Here is a 25,531-nt window from a genome sequence, read left to right on the forward strand (position 1 = left end):
ATAGTGGAGGAATATTTAATGCATAGACAAATGTTCATGTTACATTAATAAGTGAGAAAGCAGATTACAAAATAGTATCTCTAGTGTAGTCCAATATTTGTTAAAAATATATGGAATGGATTATACACATTCATACCACAGTCTGAACACAGGGGATTGCAGGTGCTTTTAAAATTCCTGAATTGTGGTTTCTGTATTTTCCAAACTTTCTACAATGACTATGTATATTATAGCTTTTGATTTCAGATTAAAAACAAAAACAAAATAAAACAGAACAAGTTTGGCTTCTGGCAAAACCTAATCCCAGGAGAATATTCTCCTTATATGCTTTCTTTTACATAAACAAAAGCTGTCCTGGCTGCATTTAGAACTCATTCATTCATTTGCTCACTAATTTGACAAGCATTAACTTAGCTCCTACTGTGTGTCAGAACATCTCTAAGTGGTAGGGACAATGTCAGGGTGGGGCAGGCAAAGTTTTTGCTGTCGTGGAGCTGACATTTTAGTTGAGGGAGACAGTCAACAAACGAGAGGACAACTAAGTAAACTAGAAGTGCTGGACAGTGCTAAACACTCTGACAAAAATCAAACAGGGTGCTGGCACAAGAGAGAACAAATGGCTAGGTTTGGAGAATTACTCAGAATTGGGTACTCAGGGTTTCCAGAGAGCTGAAATTTGAGCTAAGACTTAAAGAAACAGCCAAAAGCAATTATACTCCAATGAAGATGTTAAAAAAAAAAAGAAAGAAAAGAAAAAGAAACAGCCAGTCATGCACAGATCAGAGGAAAGGCCCTTCTAGGTAGATAAATCAGCTGTGCAAAGGCCCTGTGGTGGCAACAAGGTCAGAAGACCAATGTGGTAGGAACACAGAGATTCAAGAGGAAAGCAGTAGGAAATGGTCTAAGGGTGGGTGGGGGAACATAAATAGATCCAAGTTCCACTTATAAAAGATCACCCTGGCTGCTGTGTGGAAAACAGGGGTTGGGGGAGGTGGGCAGTGTAGAAGCAGAGATACTGTTATCTCTTGAGGGAGACAAGAGTGGCTGCAGCTGGAGTGGTTGCAGTGGCAATGATTCTGGGGTATATTTGAAAGGTTAAAGTGAAAAGGATTTTGCTGATGGATTTGACAGTTTTGTATTTCATGACACCACTGGGCAGTGAGAGAAGTTTAACCGGAGACGATGGGCATTTAAGATCAGACCCCTCTACTCAAGATGGGGCCAGTGCTGGGAAAGAGTCTGCTCTGAGAAGGAACAGAACAGGGCCCTGAGAAACACAAGACAGGAAGGGAGCACCATGCAGGCTGTCCACCGGCAGAGTATGGCCTAGCCCCAGGGAGAGGGGCCTTCAAGGTCCTGGAGGAGTAGAGTACCAGGGGCACCACCAGGGCAGAGACTCAGGAAGGGAGCAAGGCTGGCATGCGGACCAGGAGAAGACAGGGCAGAGCAATAGAGAGAGCAGGACTCACAGCCTGAGCCAAGAGGCTGGGCTTCATTCAGCCTATCCATTCCCTCCCAGAGCAAGGTAGGATTGGCCCTGGAGTCGGGGGTGGGGCTAAGCCTCTATTTAGGGGCCAAATGGTGCAGCTGCAGAGGGGCTCAGGCAGAGACTGACAAGCCAGAGATCACAAGGGCTGCTCTCTTTTTTCTAGTATGGACACTCCTTCCTTTAATGGCAAAATCCAGTCTGTGTTCAGATTACCACGTGGGTCATCCTGAAAACCCTATTTATTTCTCTTTCAGCCAGACCATCTGCCCATTTTCACATTTTTTTTTATGCTGAAGTGGAGACTGGGGGAACTAAAAAGCTCCCAAATTGGACTTCTCTGCTAAGAGGAGACATTAAAGGAGGTGAGGGCTCTTTTAAGTGAGGACGTGTTCATTTTATATTCCCTTTTAAGCTAGCTGCTATTAATTTTCAATTTTATGCTGGAAGTTTGCAACTTACAAAAAATAAAGGAAAAATGTAACCCTGCTTTTATAGATCATTGTGCCACAGGCTTACTGTTTCATTAAACCACATTTAAAAAGAAGATGTTTATACCTTTTGTTTTTGGAGGTAATGATGAGTGATCCAAAAGCATGTAATTAAGAACAGCAGGAATATGGGGAAGAATTACTAAAGGACAGTCAGAGTGTGGAGGAAACTTAGAAACCATCTCACCTTGTTTTATAAAAGAGGAAATAAGATCCAGGTACTGCCAGTGTCCAGCACATACCAGAGAAGAAGTAACTGTTTATCAAGTGAATGAATGAACCCCAGCCCTCTCAGTCTCTATCCAATGCTCTTCCCACCACCAGAGGATCCCCACTAAGGTTGTGTCCTGTGTATACTCAGAAAGTAGAGTCCATCTCACTCCTGGGCATATATATGGACAAAACTATAATCTGAAAAGATGCACGCACCCCTGTGTTCATAGCAGCACTATTCACAATTGCCGAGACATGGAAACAACCTAAATGTCCACCGACAGATGAATGGATAAAGAAGATGTGACATACAATGGAATACTACTCAGCCATAAAAATAGAATGAAATAAGGCCATTTGCAGCAACATGGATGGACCTAGAGATTAATACACTAAGTGAAGTAAGTCAGACAAAGAAAAACAAATACCATATGATATCACTTATATGTGGAATCTAAACTATGACACAAATGAACTTATCTACAAAACAGAAACAGACTCACAGACATAGAGAACAGACTTGTGGTTGCCAAGGGGGAGTGGGGTGGGGGAGAGATGGCCTGGGAGTTTGGGATTAGCAGATGCAAACTATTATATATAGGATGGATAAACAACAAGGTCCTATTGTATAGCACTGGGAACTATACTCAATATCCTGTGATAAACCATAATGGAAAGGAATATGAAAAAGAATGCATGTATGTGTATAACTGAATCAACTTGCTGTACAGCAGAAATTAACATTGTAAATCAACTATACTTCAATAAAATAAAGAATTTGAAGGATTTTTGAAACAATAACAACAACAACAAAAAAAAGAGAGTCCAGCATTCATGTAAATCGGGGACTCAGGGCCACTGCAGAACACTTCAGTGAGAGTGACACAGCACCTACCAAAGAGCTTAGCAAAGGTCTAGACTGTGCTTGGATGACTCACCCTGGTTTACCAGCATGAAGGACCAAAAGCATGTAAAGTGGCATGTCACCACCGTAACTAGAGCACATAGATCTCACATCTATTTTAGGAATCTGGAGTTTTGGCATGAACAGGGATTTGAGAGTTTCAAAAACACGCCCTGCCTCTTCTTCTTGGTGTACTCATCCGTAAGATCTAGAGCAGCTATATCCAAACCTTTTTTGGGGGGAAGCATGTTTGTTCATACTTATGAAAAAATGAGTATTTATTTATAAATTGGATACATGTACAGTTCTCTTGATATATTATATCCATTATAAAACTTATGCAATAGAAATTTTTTGAGGAGGTGATAAAAGTAAAATCCCAATAGAAATCTGGATAGTTATTTCCTCCACCCCAGCGGGCCACTGTATAAATGCAGGGTCTGGAAGCCATGGCTCTAAGGCCTCCAATTCTCCATCAACCAAACCAAGAGAAAAGCTGCACCGCTCTGCAGATGGCATTGGACATGCACCCCAGTGGACACACCCAACATCCAGCCTTGTGCCAACTGACCAGAGCCTCTTTTCTGAACCCTGCCCATACTGCCCGAGACACCTCCCTGAAAGAGTGGAACTAGCCTACACTGCCCAACACTTTCTTTCACATGATTGGCACAGGGTCTTAACAACAGACGTGGGAGGAAGGGAGATTCTGTGAGCTCCTGCCTCAATGTAAGCCTGGGTATCACAAAGAACATTTACTTAACACTATCAACCCACTAACAGAAACAGTAGAAAATAGGACCCCATGCTGACTGTGGAATCCAGAAAATGATAGCCTCTGCTTTCTAATGACAATGGTTTAGCAATATCTTCACTTTTCCTCTCCTGCGGTTTCTTAGGGATGTGGTGGGAATGTTTTCTTGTCCGAGGGCCAAAGCAGAATGTCTTCCCTGTCACAGACTACACTCCAGCTGTCACAGCTGCTCATATGCTGACACTCTCGCCTGGCTCACATCCTAACCCTCAAGGACCGTGACCAGATTACTTCATGGGGCACTTGACTGACATATATTTTTTTTATCCCAGCTGAATCCTTTAAAGCAATTGATTATTAATACTCAGGTGTGGCAGCCAAGTGCCAACCTGAGCCGGAGCAGTGATTCGGGAAGCTCAGAACTGAGTTGTTCTCACTAATAAGACAAAGATTCTCAACACAGGCTATGAGTAATTAGAACTAGGCCCGGAGTGAGCCATTCCTTATTTAACAAATTCAGCTTTAAAATGAGAACATGATTCCCAGAGGGGAGAGAGCCTTCCTGCACGAAGGCTGTTTGCCCTGCAACCCGGGTCTCCTAGGAATTGTTTGGTGTGGCACATGCGTCCACAGCCTCACCACCACTGGTGCCCAGGGAAGGTGATGCTCCTGGTGGGCTGGATGTCTCTGAGGAGTCACAGGGTCCTGGCAGGCTGTGACTGAAGGCCAAACGCTCAAACCCTGCCCCGAATATGCAGCAGCTCTTCTCACTGAATCACAGAGGTTCCCCACGTTTATATAGGATAAGATGTCTCTTTTGATAATTCATTTGTTGTCATTGAAACCTACATGTAGTTCCACAGTTAATGGTTCTGATTTTGCAAGAAGAAGTTGAACTGTTTTAGATGAATTTGACAAACAGGACCAGATCCCAGCCCCAGTACTCACCCAGCTCCGTGACTTTGGGCAAACAGTCTCCTCTCTCTGAGCTTTTGTAGAATCCAGAGGGGGTGTGCTACATCATGGCTCAGCAAACGTTCTCTCTAAAGGCCCAGATAGTACATTTGAAGCTTTGTGGGCCAAGAGGTAAGATCAAGGATACTATGTAGGTACTGATATAATCATTTAAAATGTAACCATTAGCTCTAGGGCCAGAAAAAAAAAGAGGCAGTGGGCCACCGGCCAGTTTGCCAACCCTTGTGCTAGAACATCCTTAACATTCCCTCTAACCCCCAAAAACTATGAAAAATATTCCTGGCCCCACGTGTGCATACTTATTGTGAAAGACCTCAAACCATAGTCCTGGAATCTAACCTTGACATGAAGCAAAAGAACTGAAGAATTTAGAGCTAGAAAGCGTTTGAGTGGTGCTCAAGTCCTATCTTCTTGTCTCAGAGACGAGGAATATGATGCTCCCAAAGGTGGATGATCTGAGACCAGAGTTTGTGTTTCCCCATTGGTGCGAGGCATTAATGCAGAAACAGAGCAGCTACCCAAAGCACTGCTGTGTGTATGCTGAGGAATACGATATTTCCTAAAATGAACAATTTATCACATTTAGCCAACTACAGAACTGAAATGATGCACATGTTGGCATCGTATGATGTAAAATACCAAATCCATGTAAGATACAAACACTTAAACTGCATCAGGAACAAGGCATTTAGCTTCCTTCCAGCAGGGTAAATGCTTCAAATTACAAAGCTCTCTTTCAAGTACGTTAAGTCATCAGTAAATACCAGAAACCAAAGTTCCAAAGATGACACCAACTCCAAAGAAAAGCACCAAAGGGGAAGGCGAAAGCTTTGAGGAGCTTCCCAATACGAATTTGCAGAGCTCACTCAGGAGGCCTTTATCCCTTTCCCTAAGTTGCTCTTGGCATCTCCTACCCTAGAGGAGTTGCCGACGCAAACTTCCCGCATTCAATAAATGTGATGAAGAATTCTGAAGTTTGGCTCTGCTAGTCCGATACTGCAGTTATAAATAAAACCAGAAGCTGGCCTCTGCTCTGCGGAGGCTCCTAGCTCCTGTGGAAGCAGGTTCGGCTGCTGTGTGCCTATCAGCAGTGGGAGACCGAGGGTGCCATTAACTGGAAGATTTGGGAGAGCCCAAACCTGAGCAATGCCAAAAAGATGCTTAAAACAGCACTTTGTGTGAGTTCTTTCTAATTCAGGATATAAACCCATGTGTCCACATTCACATTAAATATGCTCCCAATTCATGGTTTGACCTATAGTTCAATTTATCATATGTTTTCATGCACTCACGTTTTCAACATTAAGCAAACAAAGCAGGAATTAAAAAAATTTTACACTCAAGATGACGGAAATGGCCTTAAAGCACATAGGGACAAAAATTATTAACACATTAACATCGACCGGCTCCAGCAGGTAGGACAATCTGGAAGGTGGTCTTTTTCTCCTTGTATATGCTTTTTTATTCTATCTAGATTTTCTAGAAGATGATAAATTAGTTTTATAATGAGAAAATACAAACAAATAGCCACCCCAAACCCAATGGCAGGGACAAGAGTAATTAGAGCTGGTGCTAACGGTCTGCTGTCACCAGGTAGCAGTAACCACAGGGGAAAGGTGGCCCCATAGGATTTAGAAACAGATCCTACTGTTTGATGAAACATAATATAAAAGAAATTTCAAGAAGACCAGTGCGTCACTCCCAACGCATATCCTGACATACCCTAAGCCAAAAGGAAGAAATTACTTGGCACATGCAGGAAAATGGCGTGGAAGAGAGACTCTGACACCCTGAGAAGAGGGTAAATCTGTTTGAGCCCTGGCCATGGAACTCTACAAAGGAAGAAAAGAGGGAGGAAAAATTTTCATATCAGATAACCAGGGAGGAGACCAGACTCACTGGAGTCAGTGTAACCATGGCAGCCTTGGGCTGTTAGAGATTCCAACAGTGATGGGATTGGAACAACTGTGTAGGGTATGAAAGGCTCTGCCTGCTATGGTACAGAAAAACCTGCACATGGAGACCACAGTTGGCCCTGCGGGTCACCTGTTAAGTGTCAGGGTGGAGCAGGGCGGGGTCACAAGTGTGGCATGCTTGACGGATGAGAACTATACACTTTTTATATGCTCAAAATGCCTTCACAGGTTCACATACAGACTTTCTAGAATTTCAATGACACCAGCTTAAGTCACCTATGGTTAGAGCCAGACACTGTAAATGACCCTTAAAACACCCCCACTGCTCCCTACCCACCCCACACAGAGCCACATCCATGACACACACATGCACTCGCATACACATGCACGCACGCACATACACACTTACAGGGACAGTGTGAAAATGTGGCTCGGGAGAGTTAGTTTTACTGCCCTACTTAATTCCCATCTATTCATTGATACAGACATTTTCTCAATCGCATGCAAATGCAGCTTTAAGCCACCCTCAAACCAACCACACTGCCATCCCCAAGACGTTCCTTTATGGAAATTTTGGTGTCTCCATTGTGCTCTTGTTTTGCCAGCAGGAGGGTGTCAAACGTTTTCCACTCTTATTTAGTTGTGTCTACCAAGGAGAAGAAAGCATAGTTTCCTGCCTGTTTAATCATGCCAGCTCGTACCATCACTCTGGTGGACAAGAGTGACCTTCACCGGGCGTTAGTAATTGCCAGCTACCAAGTCTCACGTGATACATTCCATTCCCCTTCTCTACCATAATGTATTTTCCTTAACGAAAAATACACTCTACTAATAAAACATGCAAGCATTTTGCTGTATACACTGTGGGAACCCTACTCCATTTTGCATGTGAATATATTCAGATTAATCACTCCTGAAAATGTCATTTTCACCCAGAACAATTTCCACTCTCAATATTTTCTTCTCCGGAAATTTTCATAAACTCGAAGTGGCACTTTTCAAATGGTTTGCTATTCACATCTAAAGCTTTCCACAGCACTAACCTACTTGGATCCTGTAGCTGAGCAACTGTGGGGTAACGTTGAAAACTTTCTCACTGCTTAGTGGTGCCTAGGAACTGACTTTGTTTTTTCTCTACAGACACAGCCAACTCAGAGATAATCCTCCAGCTGTCGTTTGGGTGAACGGGGTTACGCGTTCTCTCCCAGAACGCCCCTGAGCTCATCTGGGCAATCATGCTCTCTCCAGCTGTCTTTGAGAATCTTGAAGTTCCAGGAAGAATAGAAAGAGATTGTCAGACAAATGGGTGGTCGGGACCACCGAGAGTCATGACGGCAGCAGAGATGTCACCACCATGGCACCCACGCGAGACAAGGCACCAGGACCATCCCATGACCTCCAGGAGATGGTGACTCCAAGGGTCAGGGTTAAGGTCCTTCTTTCTTCTTATTTTTAATAATTCCTAATCAGACAACTCTTTTACCAGGGCTCAGACTGCCAACCTTCACCTGTTTATGGATCCAGTTTCAGAATGTGTGATGTGAATCCCCCAAACAAGAATCGGAGCCACTGTATAGAGACGAGGAATAACGACGTCAAAGGTAAGCAGAGATGTCTGAGTCTCCTCCACTCTGTGTCTGAAGCTCAGTGAAGTATCTAACTCTTCCAAAGGTTCCAATATCTAAATGAAATCATTTTTGCCATCGCCTCTCTGATGTTGACATGTCACTGGAACCTTCCTGTGTCTCAGAACAGTCTCATTTCCAAAGAGGTTAAGGTCTTTTCCCTCTCAAGTTCTTGGAGACAAGGGCAGCACCTGGACAGGAATCCACAGGCACCTTACATGCGTCAACAACTCTGCTGCTTACTAGCTAGAGCCCACTGCCTCCTCCCCATCCCACCTTCTGCCTCAGCTCAACCCTCGTTTAATCTAGTCTCTGGGCTATTGCAGTGGCTCTTGTGGGGTCTCTGTGCTTCCAACACAGTAATTCTCAGGCAGTTGTTTTGTTCCCAAGGGCATCTGGCAATACCTGGAGACATTTTCAGTTGTCCAGACTGGTTGGGTACTACTCGACAGAAGCCAGGGATGCTGCTAAACATACTACGAAGCACAAGCCAGCCCCTGACAAAGAATTATCCAGCTCAACGGTCAATAGTGCTGAGATTGAAAAACTGCTCTAGCCATACCCATCTCTAATCTGTCCTCTGCCCACACACAAGAGATACAAAACACAATTCCAATCAGGTCCATGCTTGAAATCCTCCAGTGCCTTCCAACTGCCCTTGGGTTAAAGTCTAAACTCTCCAGCAATTTGGGTGAGGCCCATCACAATCTGGTCCTTCCCTAACTTTCTGCCTCACCTTTCATTCTTCCCGACCCCTCTTCCCTGGAAGCCACACAAGCATCCAATGCAAGTTGACTAGACCACCCACAACTCCCTCTGCCTGTCAGTCTCATCCATTCATTCCTGTGCCCCCAACTTTATGCCATGTACTCTGATAAGACTGAAAGGGAACAAGAGGCTCTCCAGGCAGCCTGAGGCACTAGTATCTCGTGAGGCACACAGAAAAGTGAGCATGCAACCCAATCAGCAGAGGTAGAACCTACACTTCACCTCTGTGATCCCATTGCTGTCTCCCCAACAGGCTGTGAGTCTCCAGGGAAAAGAGAGTATCTTCATCTTCATAGGGCCACAGCAACTTTCACAGCTAAGTATGGTCTACTTAGTTGTACACCACATCTTTGCCAGAGCTGTTGTATTAAGGAAGGAGTGAAATTCTAATTTCTTCAATTTGGCTCTTGATCAGACACAAAAAATTGCAATATCAAAATACAAGGGTGAAACTAAATTCATCACACTGCATCTGCCCATCCACAAAAGTGGAGACATCTTTGTTGAAAGCTGTATTCTCTACCTCTCTTCTCTTCATATATCAGAGACATACAGAGCTATTAAATAACCTATTTATCCCTATAGAATGTTTAAATCCCATTACCTGATACTCGAAGACAAGACACATGAAGCAGAATTTGACTCTAAAATAGTAACTGAGATATAAGGGTATCAAGAACGTAGCTATGTTGACTGTGGGAATCATAACTTTGAATTTCACGGTACCTAAGAAGATTTTGCTCTCTTTTCTAGACTGGGAAGTTCTTTCTATATACTGGGCATTTAACAATACTGTCGTTTCTACTTCTCTTCCTTTTAAATTGATTCTATATCCTGCAAGTTGCTATGATTTGCCTGAGTTTCAAAACCCACAAAGATGTTCCATAAGGGGACAGTTCTCCTAGAAAAGAGGATTTTATTAGATGGTTATAGAGCTATTTTGGACATTTAAACAGAGAAACCTATCAGGTTGACTTTACAGCTGGTGAAAGAATTAAAGATTCATATTTTAAATAACTGGAAAAATTAAAAATGTAGCTCATGGATTCCTATCATATATTATGGAAATTTAAATTTTTATTGCAGTTAATTATAATGCATAAGTCTCTTGTCCACACAGTTGTCATGTTAATGACAAGGCTAGTATTTAGAAATGGAACCTCATTATAGAAAATGGAGCAAAACAGAAGTTTCTATTAATTGAATGGAATGAAGGGTCTGGGGAAAGCTTGCCCAGGCTCCCCTTCACATCTAGGGTGCTCACAAGGCATGAGTGGCCTGGCTTCCATATTCCCCATGGTAACGGGTCTTCCGAGCTTTATTCCCATCTAGGCTTCCATCTCTGCAGACAAGGCAAAGTCACAATCCTAAGCTTGGGTTATCTATTTTCCCCTCCTCTTCTCCATTAGCCATATCCTCCTTCATTCAAACTTGGGTTAATCCTGACCTCCAGAAAAAATGATTTCCACTCAAACCAACTTCCAGACATATGGGAGGAATCCCAGAAAATCACTAGTGATCAGAAACAAAAGCTGCTTTCATTGCACTTTGAGGAACATACAAAAACGGAGAAGGTGCTGAAACATGTAGACAAGCAACATGGACCCAGGGACCCCTGGGCTAAGAAATTTAATTTAGCATGGAGCTTACGGAGTTGGTTGTTGAGACAGAGCATAAAGGCGATTATCACAAGATCGTTCTGGTTATCATCATCCCGTGGCTGAGCTGGGGATAAAGGTGTCTCCTGAGACCCCATCCTTCGTATCTTGCACATTTTCCTTCCACCCATGAAATTTATGGCATCCCATTGCCCAGTCCTCCTTCCAACCATTCAAGTTTCCTTTCAGGAAACCCCTTATGCTTCAGTGTGAATCAGCTGCTGTGACCTCTCCCAAGGATATGTGCATCCTAAGCCATATCTTATTATGGGCTGAAGAGTTTTCCCCTGTGGAAGGGATTCTTGACTTAAAGCTGCAGGTAAAGGTGATCTCTCGGGGACACAGTGACCCGCCTTCTTGAAACTGCCCAGTACCCAGATTTTAAATGATGAAATTAAAATCACATAAATTTAAGGAAAGCATGTTATGTTTGGGTTCAAGGTTCCAATAATTGTATTTTATGTGAATTTTTAAAAATTTACTTTGAAATTAATGAGAGTGGTATTTGCCTCACCAGGTATATGCGGTAAGCAGTGTGGTAAGATTCTTCCCTGAAGGAAAGCCCTGAACAGCAAAAAAAGAAGCCTAGAAGCACACATGTTATAGCCTTTACAAATATAACAACTTTGGGGCTGAAATGGACCGTATATATTTTAGCTTGTCTCAAAGCTGTCAGACAAGGCCCTGTGGAAAAGGGAATTCTTATTAAGGGACACAGAAATAGTGAGGCAGAAAGGGGATGACCAGTGTAGAGATGTTTGTGGAGAATTCGTTACAACCACTAATTTAATTGTGATTATAGTCAAACACATCACCATCTAATAGAATTTTCTGTAATGATGGGAATGTTCTTGGTCTGAGCTGTCCAAGATGGTAGCCATTAGCCACATGTGACTGTTGAGCATTGGAAATCTAGCTAATGTGGCTGAGGAGCTGAATTTTTAATTTTAATTAACTTAAAATTAATTTTAAATAGCTACACATGGCTAATGGCTACCATATTGGATAGTACGGGTCTAACACCACTACTGCTTTAACTTGTAATTTTTGGAACGCTTTGTACCAGTGAACTCTCTCCAGGAGAAACTGATAGAACTCTCAATATAATGCAGTCTTCCAGCTCTGAAGAGTTTAATTACTAAAAACACAGCTTATGACTCACTCTGACCCCTACCCCAACCCATTACCCAAGGTACCCAGGGTTGGTGCCTCCCTCATTCCCCCAGGGTAAGCCTGCAATGCCAGGCTCTGGAAGAGAGTGTACTTACCCTCACCCAGTGGAAGTTCCTCTTCCTGCTCGCTGGGGGACGGCCACAGGGGCTGCAGGGGCTCCATGTTAATGATGAGTTGTTTGTTCAAGGAGTGGGAACTGCGGCTCTGAGTAATGTTGGTTCTGAAAACAGACACAAGCCGGAGGGAACTGGTTTCAATTGGGAACACCGGCCCTTCCATCTCAGTTGGCTACCCGAGCTGGGAACTGCCCATAGACTCACACAGTGCATTAGGCCAGCGGTAAAGATGACACAGCACTTAAGACACACAGCCCTTGTTATCCTTAAGGTCTTGATACGTGGTATAATGTCCATGTGTTCTAATGCAACACAGTGAAAGAAAACGTATTTCTCCACATATCGTCAGACTTGGACATGCTATGTGACAAGACAAGGCATTGAGAAAAGACATGGGCAACAAAGATACACAAGAGGCAGGTATCACTGAACTACATATGCAGAAAAGTGAATGAAGGGCATGGCTCAAAGTAATTTAACAACCACCAAACAAACACAAAAACAAAAAAACTCTGCCAGGCAGATGCCACAGGCTTTCCATAGCCATGAGTTGGATGTCCAACATTTAATATCGATGCTTAATATTCCCATTCAAATTCACACCCCACTCATGAACCAAACACAGAACTCAGCTCCACTTTCTCCTTCTGAAAGGAGCACACGTATGTCAGTAGCTCAATGGGCAGTAGATGGCAAGGAAAGGTGTCTCGTCAAGCCTACTGGCTGATAGCCAGGAAGCCCATTTACACTGTCTGCCCTGACAGACAGGGACGTGGGGTACCTCTGGTGGGTGTTTCAGCACCCTTCCCATCCCCATGTCTCCTGTCAAAACCCAAACCAACCCATCCTTCAAAGATGATGTCAAATGTCTCCTTCTTCTTGAAGCCCTCCTGGATTGCCTTCACAACGAACTCCCTCTCCCCCTTCCTTCTCACACTACTGTCCCTTCTTTCACAACCTGTCACATTTGTCACCTCTGTCGCCCTGTAATTATTGGGGTACTAATCAGCCCCACCTTGATAAAGCAACTTAAGGGCAGAGACTGACCTATCCATTCTCATGTGCCTTATAGCACCTCCCTTGGCATCTTGTTAAGGGGTGTTCAGTTTGAAACTGAAGTAAACTTGGCATTAAGTTGCCATTTCAGACTGTCACAGGTGTTCTCCAGGCCAGTTGATGGGACCACCTTACAGCCCAGGCATTTCTGTTGGGCATAGGAGCTGGACAGGAAAGAAGCTGTTAGCATCTAGAGTTAAAAGCCGCCCCCCCCCCCCACCAGCTGCCACTGACTGGAAAGGAAATTTATAAGGACTTGCTTAACCATGGAGTTCTTTTCTTCATTATTTCATTCTACAACCATTTATTTTGCAGCTGGTATGTATGTATTGCTCTGGGAAATCATGGTCCTCACCTTAAATAACTTACTCTCTAGAACCATGACTTTCAAACTTTTTTGATCAAGACTCACATTAGAAACTACATTTGGTATCATATCTCTGTACACACACACACACACACCCGCAAGTGCACACACAGCTAAAGAGAATGTTTCATGCAACAACGGTAACTCTTGCTATGTGTGAGCCACTATGTTTTACTTTCCATTCTATTTAATTTCATTTAAAGTGCTGGTCTTGACCACTATTTTCACTTCATGACTCATTAATGTGCTACAGCCACAGCCGGAAAAGCACACATCTCATGGAAGAGACTGACTGACGGCCGAGGTCCCAGGGGAGCACCAGAGAGGGGCATGTGATCCTGCTGTGAGTGAGGGGAGAGCCAGGAAAGACCTCCCAGGGAAGGTGATGTCAGCGTCCTGGCAGGGGTGGTGGGTTTACAGGGAAAGAAGTGGAGGTGGGGATTCCTTGCAGGGGGAAGAAAGGAAGGAAGGAATAACAAGGGGGGATTAAAATTCACCATGAGCAATGACTTCTTTTATTGTGAAGGGTTCTCATTTGTCTGAGCTTTTCATGGGATTTCCATTAGCCCTGTGGCCTTCATCACTGTGCCTCGTTCTGCAAAGCACATGTTGCCATGTCTGTGTGGACTATGTAGTTTTCTGACCTCTGAAAAGCTCATTTTCCATTGTTCCCCTCCCCCAGAAATTACTATGTATATCACAGCAGGGAGGGACCCTTAGCGAGCCTTTATGGAGGCTCTTTTGCTCCCTGTCAGGTGAGGGTCCGTGCTGTGTTCCCCCGCTCTCGGAGTCCAGGCACCAGGCGACTCGGCCAAAATGCCTGACCCGCTTTGCAGCCCACTCACGTGCACTCCTGGCACAGGACAGTTTCTGAGTGAAACTGCCGTTAAGGAGTCTACTGAGTAGAAAGGTTTCCTTCGGCAACTGCAGGTATATTCTAAGACTGGCTTCAATTCTAAGACTGGCTTCAAGAAATGGTGGCATAAAATCGAGCAACAAATACGAGGCTAGTGGAGTTACTGCAACCACTCCTTGGAATGAAAGGAAGTGCTGCTGGCCTGTGAGTAAAAAACTCCATCTGAAGAGACTTCAGTGTGAACGTGTCTGTCAGGTTCTAGCTTCCCATTTTGGGATGAGAGATAATAATATCATCACCTCACATTTTTATGGTACTTTATACTTTTAATACCCTTTATCTTAATGGCCATAACAAAACCTAGAAGTTGGGGAAAGATATAAGAATCTCCTTTTATAGATGAACAGACTGATGATCCGACAAGTTAAGTGACTTACACAAGACATAGCAACACAGCCAAGATTAGACCCATTCATGACTCCTAGATGGGTGCTCATTTCAGGTACAAGTGCTGTTTCTGGGTATCCCTTGGTGGTGGCTCTATGCCCAGGAGGCTTAAAGAGCCGACCCTGAACTCTCAGAGCTACAGCCCTCCGCCTCACTGGGCCTTGGAATGGGCAGGTGATTCTCACCAAGTAGCCAGCCGATAGGGTTCCACTTGGGGATCCTGTCATCAGCAAAGTTCAATGAGCTAACACGAGAGTGAGCTTCTTCTCTTTTTGAAAAAAAAAGAAAAACCCCAAGACAGTGTTCTTAGTCTGTGTGTGTTTCTCTGTGTCACACACATCTCAGCAGGAGTAGGAGTCCATGAACTGGCTATCCTTTGACGAGGAGAATCTCAAGTGAGAGGAGAGATAACTGAAGTCTTACCATCACCATTCTAGACTAGCAGGCCTCTCTGAGCACTGCCAGATAAAGAGAGCTCATTACTATACTCTCACTTTTGAGCCACATCAAAGAAGTCAAAATAATTCGAAAATATGATAATTGTGTAAGAGAAACATTTCCTACCATGCAACCAGCTACTGGGAAGGAACAAGAAGTTGCTACTGAAAGTGACACACGTCACTGTGGCTCTGACCACAGTGCTGCCTCTTGGGAGGGCGAGGTCCCCAGGGCAGCACCACGGACAGATCTCAAGTCTCAGAAAATTACAGATGTGAAGCTGTCATCTCACACTCCTAGTGCATACATCCATTCAGCAAATATCTACTGACCTCCTACTATAGCCAAGCACTGTGTTAATTGATGGGTAAGATGGAGATAACCAAGATAGGCACAAGCTTCGTCCTCCCAGAGCTTACTCTGTATTATTACTTTAAACAAATTCTTCCTTGTAATGTCAGAGATTTGAGAGATACTGCCAAAGAACTGAGGACCAGAGAGGCATCCAGAGGATGTGAACTCAATAGGCTTTCACAAACAGGTAAAACCGGGTAGAGGAAGAGCAAGAAAGAACATGTGAACCGGTGTCGAATGGGCCTATAGAGCCTTGTTTGCAGTAATATCCTGGGAGATTTTAGAAAATTCCAGAAAAGAAAAACTATAAATTGATGGATGCTTCATTTCCCATCCACTCTGGTGGTTCAGTCCACTCCAGGAAAAAGCTTTTCACTAGGGCCAATCTGCTCCCTTCACCCCCTCCCCCAGCAGTTATCTAGAGCCTGGCTATTCAAGGTGCAAACCATGAACCAGCCACGTGGCCATCATCTGGGAGAGCATTAGAAATGCCAGATTCATGAATCAGAATCTGATTTTAACAGGATCCCCAGGTGATCCCTGTTCAAGCTACAGTTTGAGAAGCCTTGACCTAGGAAGCCTTAGTTCCCATAAATTGTGCAAACATAAATTTAAAAGAGAAGTATTTTAAAAAATTCTTCTCTGATCTCATTAACCATCATCCATCGATGGTGACTATGGGCTTTTGGAAAGCTCTGCATATTTGGAATATGTCTCTCTGAAAGTATATTGGGTTTTTTTGTTTTTTTTGCGGTACGCGGGCCTCTCACTGTCGTGGCCTCTCCCGTTGCCGAGCACAGGCTCCAGACACACAGGCCCAGTGGCCATGGCTCATGCGCCCAGCCGCTCCGCAGCATGTGGGATCTTCCCGGACCGGGGCACGAACCCGTGTCCCCTGCATCGGCAGGTGGACTCTCAACTACTGCGCCACCAGGGAAGCCCCCTGAAAGTATATTGTTTAAAACATTTTCCTACTTTGTGTTTGTGCCATTAAGGGGACTCCCCAGAATCGAGTATTTCTTTTTATTTTAAGATCAAACACTCAAGCTTCAAGCAGGAAGAATAAAACCAAGCTGAGCCCCTGGGGTAGGTCTGCCCCCCAGCTTCTAGGAGAATGCAGAGGCTTTCAGGGTGGCAGATGCAACAGAGAAAAGAGGATATAGGACTCAGGAGCAGGACACTGCAGTTCTAGGCTTAGTTCTGCCACCAAAATATTTATGACCTCAGATAAATCATTTAACTTCTCTGAGACTCAACTTCCCTTATCTGTAAAATAGAATCATTAAACTGAGTCATCCCTGAGGTCATTCTAGACCAAAGGTTCTGGAAACATTTAAATGATATGTTCAATTGTTTCTTCTTTTTTGTTTCTGCTGCACTGAGTAACCACAATCTGAGGCAGAGGAGGGGTTATAAAAAGACTATTAAAAAATAACTATTGTCATCAACAGGTAGTAAGCTCTAAGACTTCCACAGGTATTGCACCAAGGTGTCCCAGCCAAGGCGCTCCAAATTCCCTTGCCCCCAGTTTTCTCCTGCTTCTCAAAGCAGGAGACACTGCTTTGCAGACTTGTACGTGACAGCTTTCCACTGGGGCACCCAAAGCCAGGGATGAATTATTCTCTGTACACATCTGCACAAGATTCCATGCTGCTCCACTGTCTGGATGCCCACACTGGCTGGCTTAGCTGCACTTCTGAGAGATCAAGGCCTCCTCCTGCCTGATAGCCCCAAGGACAAGGTGAGAGGTACCCTGTTCACTGGGTCACCTTGGAGATAGAGGAGACTGGGCATATCTGAGCATAGGAAGACTCCAAGTTCAAAGATGGGGAAGGAGGGACCGGTGCCCACCACTGTGTGGGAACTTCCTAAAGAATATATCTTATGATGATCTTGCCTTCAGAAGGGGGAACATCAGGATAAGAATGTTCTGCTTTAGATATTTAGCATGTTTGAAGTTTAAGATGTACAATGATTTGTGTAAACTGTGGTGGTAAGAAGTACAACATGATCAAGAGAATATTTCATTCCTAAGAATTACATACATTGCCATGTTAATGTAGAAGCGTACCCTTGACCCACTAATGACTAAGTTCGTCATTCCTCTAAGTGGCTTTTGGGACTAAAGGGTCCAATGAGAGATGAGTACCCCACCCCCTCGTGTGACATAGCCTAGAAGGAGTTGGGCCAATGGGAACTGGCCACGTCTGATGAACAGAGGCTGGAAGAGAGAGCAGTTCTAAGAGGACATGACAATGGACTCAGCCAGGAGATAACCCAGCCACCCGTGCCTCACACACTTCCCGCTTGTTCCCGTGACCCTGCAGGCTGAATCAGGGCAGTGACTCCACACAGAGCAAGTAACTCAGAATGGAGCCCAGCCAAATCTGTCTGAGTGAGATATGGGGGATGGTGAGAGTGCCATGCCAGGAATCAGGGTCTGATAATGGCATAGGGCCAGGCAGCTGGTGTCCTTACTCTCCTTCTTGTTAGAGTGGATTTGGCGAAGCCAGCCTTTACATCCTGTCCACCCCAGAAATCTCCCGGCACCCTGGGGACCACCCCACTCACCTGTGCACCTCTGGAGGCTCCCTCTGGATTTTGGAGCTTGCCTCCACCACCTCTTTGGCAACTTTGCCACTGCAAAAGACAGAAACACAGTGTCTGTGCACAGACACTCAGAGTGGAAGGGGAGGGGTGCGCACACTTTTTTTTTTTTTTTTTACTTCACAGTGGTCTGACCCAGCTCTAGGAATCCGTGCCTTCTCCTCCTCCACGAGGGAACATTACTATAGAGTTTAAGGGGTCCTGTGGGCATAAGAAATGAGTGGAGTGGAAAGGGAGGACCCAAACGGGTACAGGCCAAAGTGCACTGATTTATAAGTATCATATTCCAACGCAAATGGCTGCCCCAACCCAGCCCCATCATCGAAATGGAAGCATGGGTACCCACCTATATCGAAATCTGCTTCCTTTAAAAAATATCTTGCTGCTTGACACAGTCTTGATCTGACTGGATTTTGCATACCTGTAAGAGAAAGCAGAGGAGAGGTGGCAGTGACACTGGAAAGTCCAAGCAGAACATGCCATAGAGCGTGGTAATTGGATATTTTGACCACCAAGAAAGAAATACATTTTACTGTATGACTCAGCGCGCGTGCGTACACACACACACACGCCTGAAAGAAAAGTTACTTTCACCATGTGTATTGCAATCTGATTTTTTCTATGTGATCTTTTCTCCTTCTTTTATATGCTGCTGATGACCCACACATTTGGTCTCGTAATCTATTACTGGGTCACGACCTGCAAAAAGGATCAGTTAATATTGATGGTCAGAGGAATTCTTTCCCAGTTTCTGCCTAAGCGATACAGAGAGGGTGGGCTGGGTCACAGGGCACCATTAAATTCCTTGCTGCACGGACCTTCTTGCCTGTACCTGTACCAACTGCAGCAGGAAACAGCTTCCTGGTGACGCAGGTCACTCACCGTGTCACACAGAACCCACCTATTGTGTATTTTCTAGGAGATGGCACCAGGGGCCCATGTCACCATGGAAACGGTCACTGGCTTCTGAGTATTAAGAAGGGTTAAGGGCTTCCCTGGTGGCGCAGTGGTTGCGAGTCCGCCTGCCGATGCAGGGGACACGGGTTCGTGCCCTGGTCCGGGAGGATCCCACGTGCCGCGGAGCGGCTGGGCCCGTGAGCCATGGCCGCTGAGCCTGCGCGTCCGGAGCCTGTGCTCCGCAACGGGAGAGGCCACAACAGTGAGAGGCCCGCATACCGCAAAAAAAAAAAAGGGTTAAGTCACCACGACCTAGTGCCCTTTAAAAGAACCCTCGCTGGGACTCCCCTGGTGGTCCAGTGGTTAAGACTCCGCGCTTCCACTGCGGGGGGCGTGGGTTTGATCCCTGATCAGGGAACTAGATCCCGTATGCTGTGCCGCGAGGCCAAAAAGAAAAAGAACCCGTGTTGGTCGATGACTAAGAAACACAAGGAACAGAGGCCCAGCCAAGCACTGATTCAGCACCTCTGAGCCCTTCCCGTAAATAAGAACAAAACAAAAACACTCTGAAAAAAAATCTAGAACGTGGACTTCCCAGAAGCTGAGCACAGAGCACTTAATTCCTGTGCTAAGCTCAGGAAGACACAGACTTGGCATTTGTGGAATGTAAGGCCCAGAGGGCCTAGATATTCATCTAGAAACCCGCATAAATTAGTGAACAGATGTAAATTACATGCTGTGGTGCACATTTGAAGGAAAAGATGCAACGAAAGTGTTGGGGTGAACACGGTGCCGATCTGGTCTGGGGGCCACAGAAGGTGCCCTGAGGAAGGGACCTTTGAGCCGAGACCCAGGGAGGGAAGGTGTTAACAGGGCGGGTGGTGGCAGTGTTCTAGGCAGAAAGCCCAGCAGGCAAAAGCTCTGAGCCTGAGCACTGGAGAGCTAAGATGATCTGACGTGCATTTCCCGGTATTGTTATTGCGGTTGTTTTACACACAGTGGCTCACACGTTTTCCCCCCTAATGTAGCAGGACTTGACCTTGTTAAAGATTTGGTCTTTGTCGTCAGAACAATGGAAAGCCACAGAAACACTCTTGCCAACTGCCTGAACCCACAGAGAAGGGCCCTGGCTACAAAGGATACATCTAGAGAGCAAGATGGGCAGGGGAAGAAGGGCGCAAGCCCAGGGAAGGGGATTCCTGTCAAGGCAGGCCCCAGAGAAGACAATGTGGGAGCCCTAAGGACAAGCAGAGCACATGAGATCCACACCCCGGAGGGGGTCTGGACACCTAGGACGGGCTGCTGGCCAAAGTCAGGTTACAGACCATACCCAGTGAAGAGGAGAAAATGGCCCAGCAAGCCTGGCTAATGTGGGGCAGCGACCACTGTGCCTCGTCCTCTGAGGATGTGCCTGCTCTGGGCCTGTCTGCTCCCCGCACCTCCAACCTTAGCCCTAGAGAGCCATGGGCCTGACACATGTTCCGTCACCGGATGCCTCTCCCCATCTTCTCAGCAGGGTTGTTGCTCCCACGTACTCAGAGATGGAGGGTGGAGAAACATTCTAAAGCAGCTTCTGCTTTTCTTATTGTTTTGCTGTTATTGTTCCAGGTTCCTAAGGATCCTCGGGGCAAGGAAGTCTGCTAAAAAGATTACTAAGAGTCTTTTTGTTTGTTTGTTTTTGTCTTTCTTATTTTTTTTCTTATTAGTCATCCATTTTATACACATCAGTGTATACATGTCAATCCCAATCTCCCAATTCATCACACCGGAAGAGTCTTAATTACAGTTTTTGAAATTCAGACTCAACTCTGTGCTCATTTTATGGAAGATGGCAGAAGCTCAAAGGGGTGTGGACAGCAAAGCAATTCCGGTGACAGGGGGGCTCTTCTGGGGAGCAGTGGGCGGCTCTATCTCTCACCCGTTCAGCCTCAACTCCTGCCCTTCCAAGTCCCGTGTGGAGGCCACTGTCTTCTCCTTACACCCAGAACAGCCCCTTGGCGGGTGGCCTCAGTGCTCCACTACATCCACACAAACCCAGAGTGGCTCAAGAAAAACATATTGTGCAGAGAAAGTGAATAGCTGTCTGCTCAGGACGAGAGGACTGATAAAAGCATTGGCTTCTTCCTGGCAGCTGAGTGCCCTTGATGATTATGTGCATGATTTCATTTGCTCATAGACACTCTACCGAGAGCATTACCACCAAACCCACACCCTCCCAAATGTCCAGGGAGACGCCCGATAATGTTTGGGCTGAGATATTTAATGGAATTTTAACAGGGGAATTTATTCTGAGAGCTTGAACCCCACAAACCCCCTGGGAATTGAGAAACAGAGAGTAGGATGGAAGGAAATACACGGGGGCAAGAGGAAGGCGGCTGGGTCACAGGACATGCACCTAGCCGTCCTTCCAAACCTGGCTGTGCATCGGCTGCCCCTGGAGTAGGGGTTAAGAATACCAGCTCTCAGGTTGCATCACTACAGATTCTCATAAGGCAGGTCTGGAGAGGGGTCTGGGAGTTTGTGTTTTTATCAAACACTCCAAGGTCATTCCAAGGCAGCCTACTTGCACTGGAGAAACTGAGTCGCCATATTCTCCTTGAATGACCCCCAGGTGGCATTTTACCTGAAGAAACAAGGGGCCAGGTTCCTTCCTGCTTTTGATCCTGTGACCTTGGTCAAGTCATGTTGCTTCTCTGAGCCTTAGTTTCTCTATAAATTTTTTAAAGGGTAAGGATATTATAATACCTAATTCATAGTGTTCTGAGGAGAGTTAAATGAGATTAAATGATTTGAAAACACCTAGAGTACTACCTGCTCATTATATAATACTTTCCCTCCCTCTCTCCCTTTCCCCCACCCCCATTATCACTCTCCAGACCTCTGTATTGCCTTCTCACTATTGAGCTACCAAAGCCAATCCTCTAAGCCACGACCAATCCCGGGAACCGTGTCAAACGCTCTGAAGGCCAATAAAAGAGCCCTTAAACTCTAGCTCTAGCTGACCTGTTCCAGCTCTTTGTTCCCAGGCTCTCCCATCAACAAGCCCAGAGCAAAAGTCTTCCTCCCAACCAAGGCAATCAAGGCACAACCTAGTGAAAACAGCAACTCTCTCTCCTCCGACCTTCTTCCAGGCCTGCCCTCTCCCCGCTTCCACCTCCAACTCCCCATCAAACTTCCAGCACAGGAGCACTGACTATGCTCAAACATCTGACCTCACAGAGAAATCCAGTCCCCAGTTGACCAGCACATGACTTGGCAACACCTGTGTATTCACATGGTGGCTTCATCACTGCTTTCCTTTCTGCTGTCACAGCTCTCCACCACCCCCACCCCAGAACTGCCAGGACAAAGCCACTGTACCCAGAGACCACTGTACCCTTCCATGGCGCTAGGGAGTTGTGCCCACTCCTGACGCTGAAGGTGTGTTTTAAATGGGGTAATATATGTGAGGTGTGCACACATGCGGACAGTGCCTGGAACAGGCAAAGTGTTCTCTGAGGGTCAGTATCATCCGATGCACACACAGCACAGCTCTGCAGGAACACGCCTCCACTCACCCCTGCCTCTAGCTTCTCTCCTCTGGTACCTGCTACTACAGGGGCTGGGGATGGAAGTCAGCACACTGGGTGGTGCTCTAAAGGCCGCCTCTAGAACTAACAATACAACTTCCCTTTTTCCCATGGTTTACAGCTTCTGGAGTAATCAGAGCAATAACAACATATGTTATTATTGAGCCCCTACTAGGGGCCATTCACCGTCCAAAGCATCTTAAATACACTAATTCATTTCATCCTCACAGCTCTCTCCTAGGAGGAAGCAATCCACATTTTTACATGAGGAAATTGAGATAGAGAAGGGTGAAGTCACTTAACAATGGTCACATCATAGAAGCTGGAGGAACCAGGCTGCAAACCCAGGCTTGTCTGTATTTTAAAATAGTGGTTTAGCCATGCAGGTTCTTAGACTTCAGAAAGCATCAGGATCACCTGGCAGGCTTTTGAAAACACAAGGTTGTGATTCAGTAAGTCTGGGCTGGAGCCCAAGAATCTGCCTTTCTAACAAGTTCCCAGGGGATGCTGAAGCTGGTCCAGGGACCCTAACTTTGCGAATCACTGGATTAGAGCATTGAACCCTAGGCTGCAGGTTCACACCTCCTGGGAAAGGTGTATTACTACCAACATCTAGTCCCCTCATCCCAGATTCTGAATTTTTAAAATAACAGCTTTATTGAAATATAATTCACATAACATAAAGTTCACCCTTTTAGATTTTATGTTTCAGTGGTTTTCAGTATAATGCACGAAGTTAAAAATTCATCAGAAAAACATTTTCATCACCCCGAAAGGAAGCCCCCTGTACCCACTGGCAGTCCCTTCCTTCTTCCACTCCTTATCTCCTCTACTCTTTAGCATCATGTTTTCAAGTTTCATCCATGTTGTAGCAGGAGTCAGTAGGTACTTCCTTCCTTTTATGGCTGAATAATAGTCCATTGTATGGATATACCACTTTCCTTTATCCTTTTATCAGTTGATGGGCATTTGGTTTAGCTATTATGAAGAATGCTGCTATGAACACTCGTGTACACAGTTTTGTGAGGACCCAGATTCTAGTTTAATTGGGTCAGGGGTAGGGTCCACGTTGGTATTGTTTAAAAGCTCCCCCAGCTGATTCTAACAGGCAGTCAGGCTGAGAACCTCTGGTTTAGAACCTTATTACTCAAATGTCCATGGGCCTGCAGCTCAGCATCACTGGGGAGCTTATTAGAAATATGGACTCTTGGGCCCCACCCAGACCTACTGAACCAGAATCCACATTCTAATAGCATCTCCGGGTAATTCACGTGCTCACTAAAGTGTGAGAGGTGTCCGTTTAGGGAGATACTCTGGGTCCTTGGCAACCAAGTATAATACTGTTCCTCTGACAAAATGTACACTAACTCCAGATAAGGAATTTATTAGGGACTGCCTTTATGTCCTGCACACAATTCCATACAAAGTTGGGAACAGAGAGTTTCATCTGAGGCTCCACTGTGTCCTCAGTGCCTAGCGCTGACATGGCATAAAGCTAGTGTGAGATAAAGATTCATCAAATGGAAGCACCAGGGAGCCACTGAACCCTTCAGGGAATCCAGTGTGCTTTCAGGGAATCAGCGCCCAGAAATGGCATGTTCCAGTGCTCATTTTAGGTGGTAGCACCTAAAAACACACGGCACAGAGGAAGCTCTGAGATGGTGACTATCTAAGTCTGTGTTGGGGATCCTCTGGGGGTTGGAGCAGGAGGGAGAATCAGAGTTTCTGCTTCTGGGCTCCGTTCCCAGGCAGCAAATCTCAGAGTCAGGGCTTTCAAACCTGATCAGTGGCCCCGGGCCAGCTGACAACTAGCACCATAGTCATATGTTAAAAGCACACTAGGGAATTCTTGGCCACTGGGCCTCCCTGTTGTCATGGCAGGTGAAGTGCAAAGGAGGGAGCAAACCACCCCCAACCCAGAAAACAAGATCAGGGCCCTTGCTCTGCCAGCCGAAACCATGAAGGCGCGGTGCCGGTCAGCTGGAAGCAGGGCCAAACCACTGCCTGGGAAAGGGACGGAGCAGGAGAGGAAGCAGGAGCCCACTCCTGAGCTTCACAGGATCAGAGCCCTTCAGAAGTGACCGGGCTCAGCAACCAACTGGCACTCAGAAGACTTTCACTGTTACTGGAGGGGGTAGTTGTCAGAGTCATAGCAGCAGCTACCACTTATGGATGGTCCGTGTGCCTGGCGGAACTAAACACTGCAGGGCAGGGATTGCCCATCACATTTTACACATGAAAAATAAATATGAGGCTCGAAGTGTGCAGTGTTTTGTTCCAGAACACACGGCTAGTAAGCGACAGTCAAGATTCAAACCCAAGCCTGTTGGCTTCTAAAGCCCACGGTCCTTAACGCTAGGCCACAGTGATGCAAGCAAACCATGCCTGAGCCCCAGTTCCCTCCATTCTACATATGAGAAGGCTGAGGTCGGCCACTGGTCCAAGGTCACACAGCTGGGTCAGGACGAGCTATCTCTCTCCTCTTTCCTAAGGAACAGGGATGGTTATAGGACAGTGGAGGAACACAAGGTTTGGGCAAAACTCAGATCAGTACAAATATTAGTGATTAGAAGTCCTAATGGGAGAGATGGGGTAGCCTGTCCCAACCAAAGCAGAGGTGTGGATGCAAGGACTCGGCCAACTCTATAGGGTGCCACCTGTGCTCACAGCTACACTCCCTGGGTTCTGAAGCATCTACAGATGATTGGAAGTGGCTTCTTTGATATGCCTAGTTGGCCCATTCAATGACAGAATTATCAGACCACTTTGTTAGCTGCCAGATAATGAGTGTATCCCAAAATGTCCAAAACGGATTCCTTCGACTGTGGGTTTTTTTTCCCTTCTTCCCCCTCTTTTCAATT

The 25,531-nt window shown here is 45.7% G+C and overlaps 1 protein-coding gene across 3 annotated transcripts in view; it reads right to left on the minus strand.

The window, feature by feature from the left end:
- Positions 1-25,531, minus strand: part of FRMD3 (FERM domain containing 3) — a 315,727-nt gene that overhangs the window by 46,385 nt on the left and 243,811 nt on the right. For all 3 annotated transcript variants that reach the window (XM_067744693.1, XM_067744692.1, XM_067744694.1), the window contains exons 11-13: positions 18,551-18,625; positions 18,169-18,237; positions 12,059-12,183 (exon numbers count right to left, since the gene is read on the minus strand). In XM_067744693.1, the coding sequence (XP_067600794.1) occupies positions 12,059-12,183; positions 18,169-18,237; positions 18,551-18,625 (269 nt within the window). The remainder of the gene's footprint in view (positions 1-12,058; positions 12,184-18,168; positions 18,238-18,550; positions 18,626-25,531) is intronic.

This window comes from Pseudorca crassidens, chromosome 7 (genome assembly GCF_039906515.1).
Source record: "Pseudorca crassidens isolate mPseCra1 chromosome 7, mPseCra1.hap1, whole genome shotgun sequence".
Classification (NCBI taxonomy): domain Eukaryota; kingdom Metazoa; phylum Chordata; class Mammalia; order Artiodactyla; family Delphinidae; genus Pseudorca; species Pseudorca crassidens.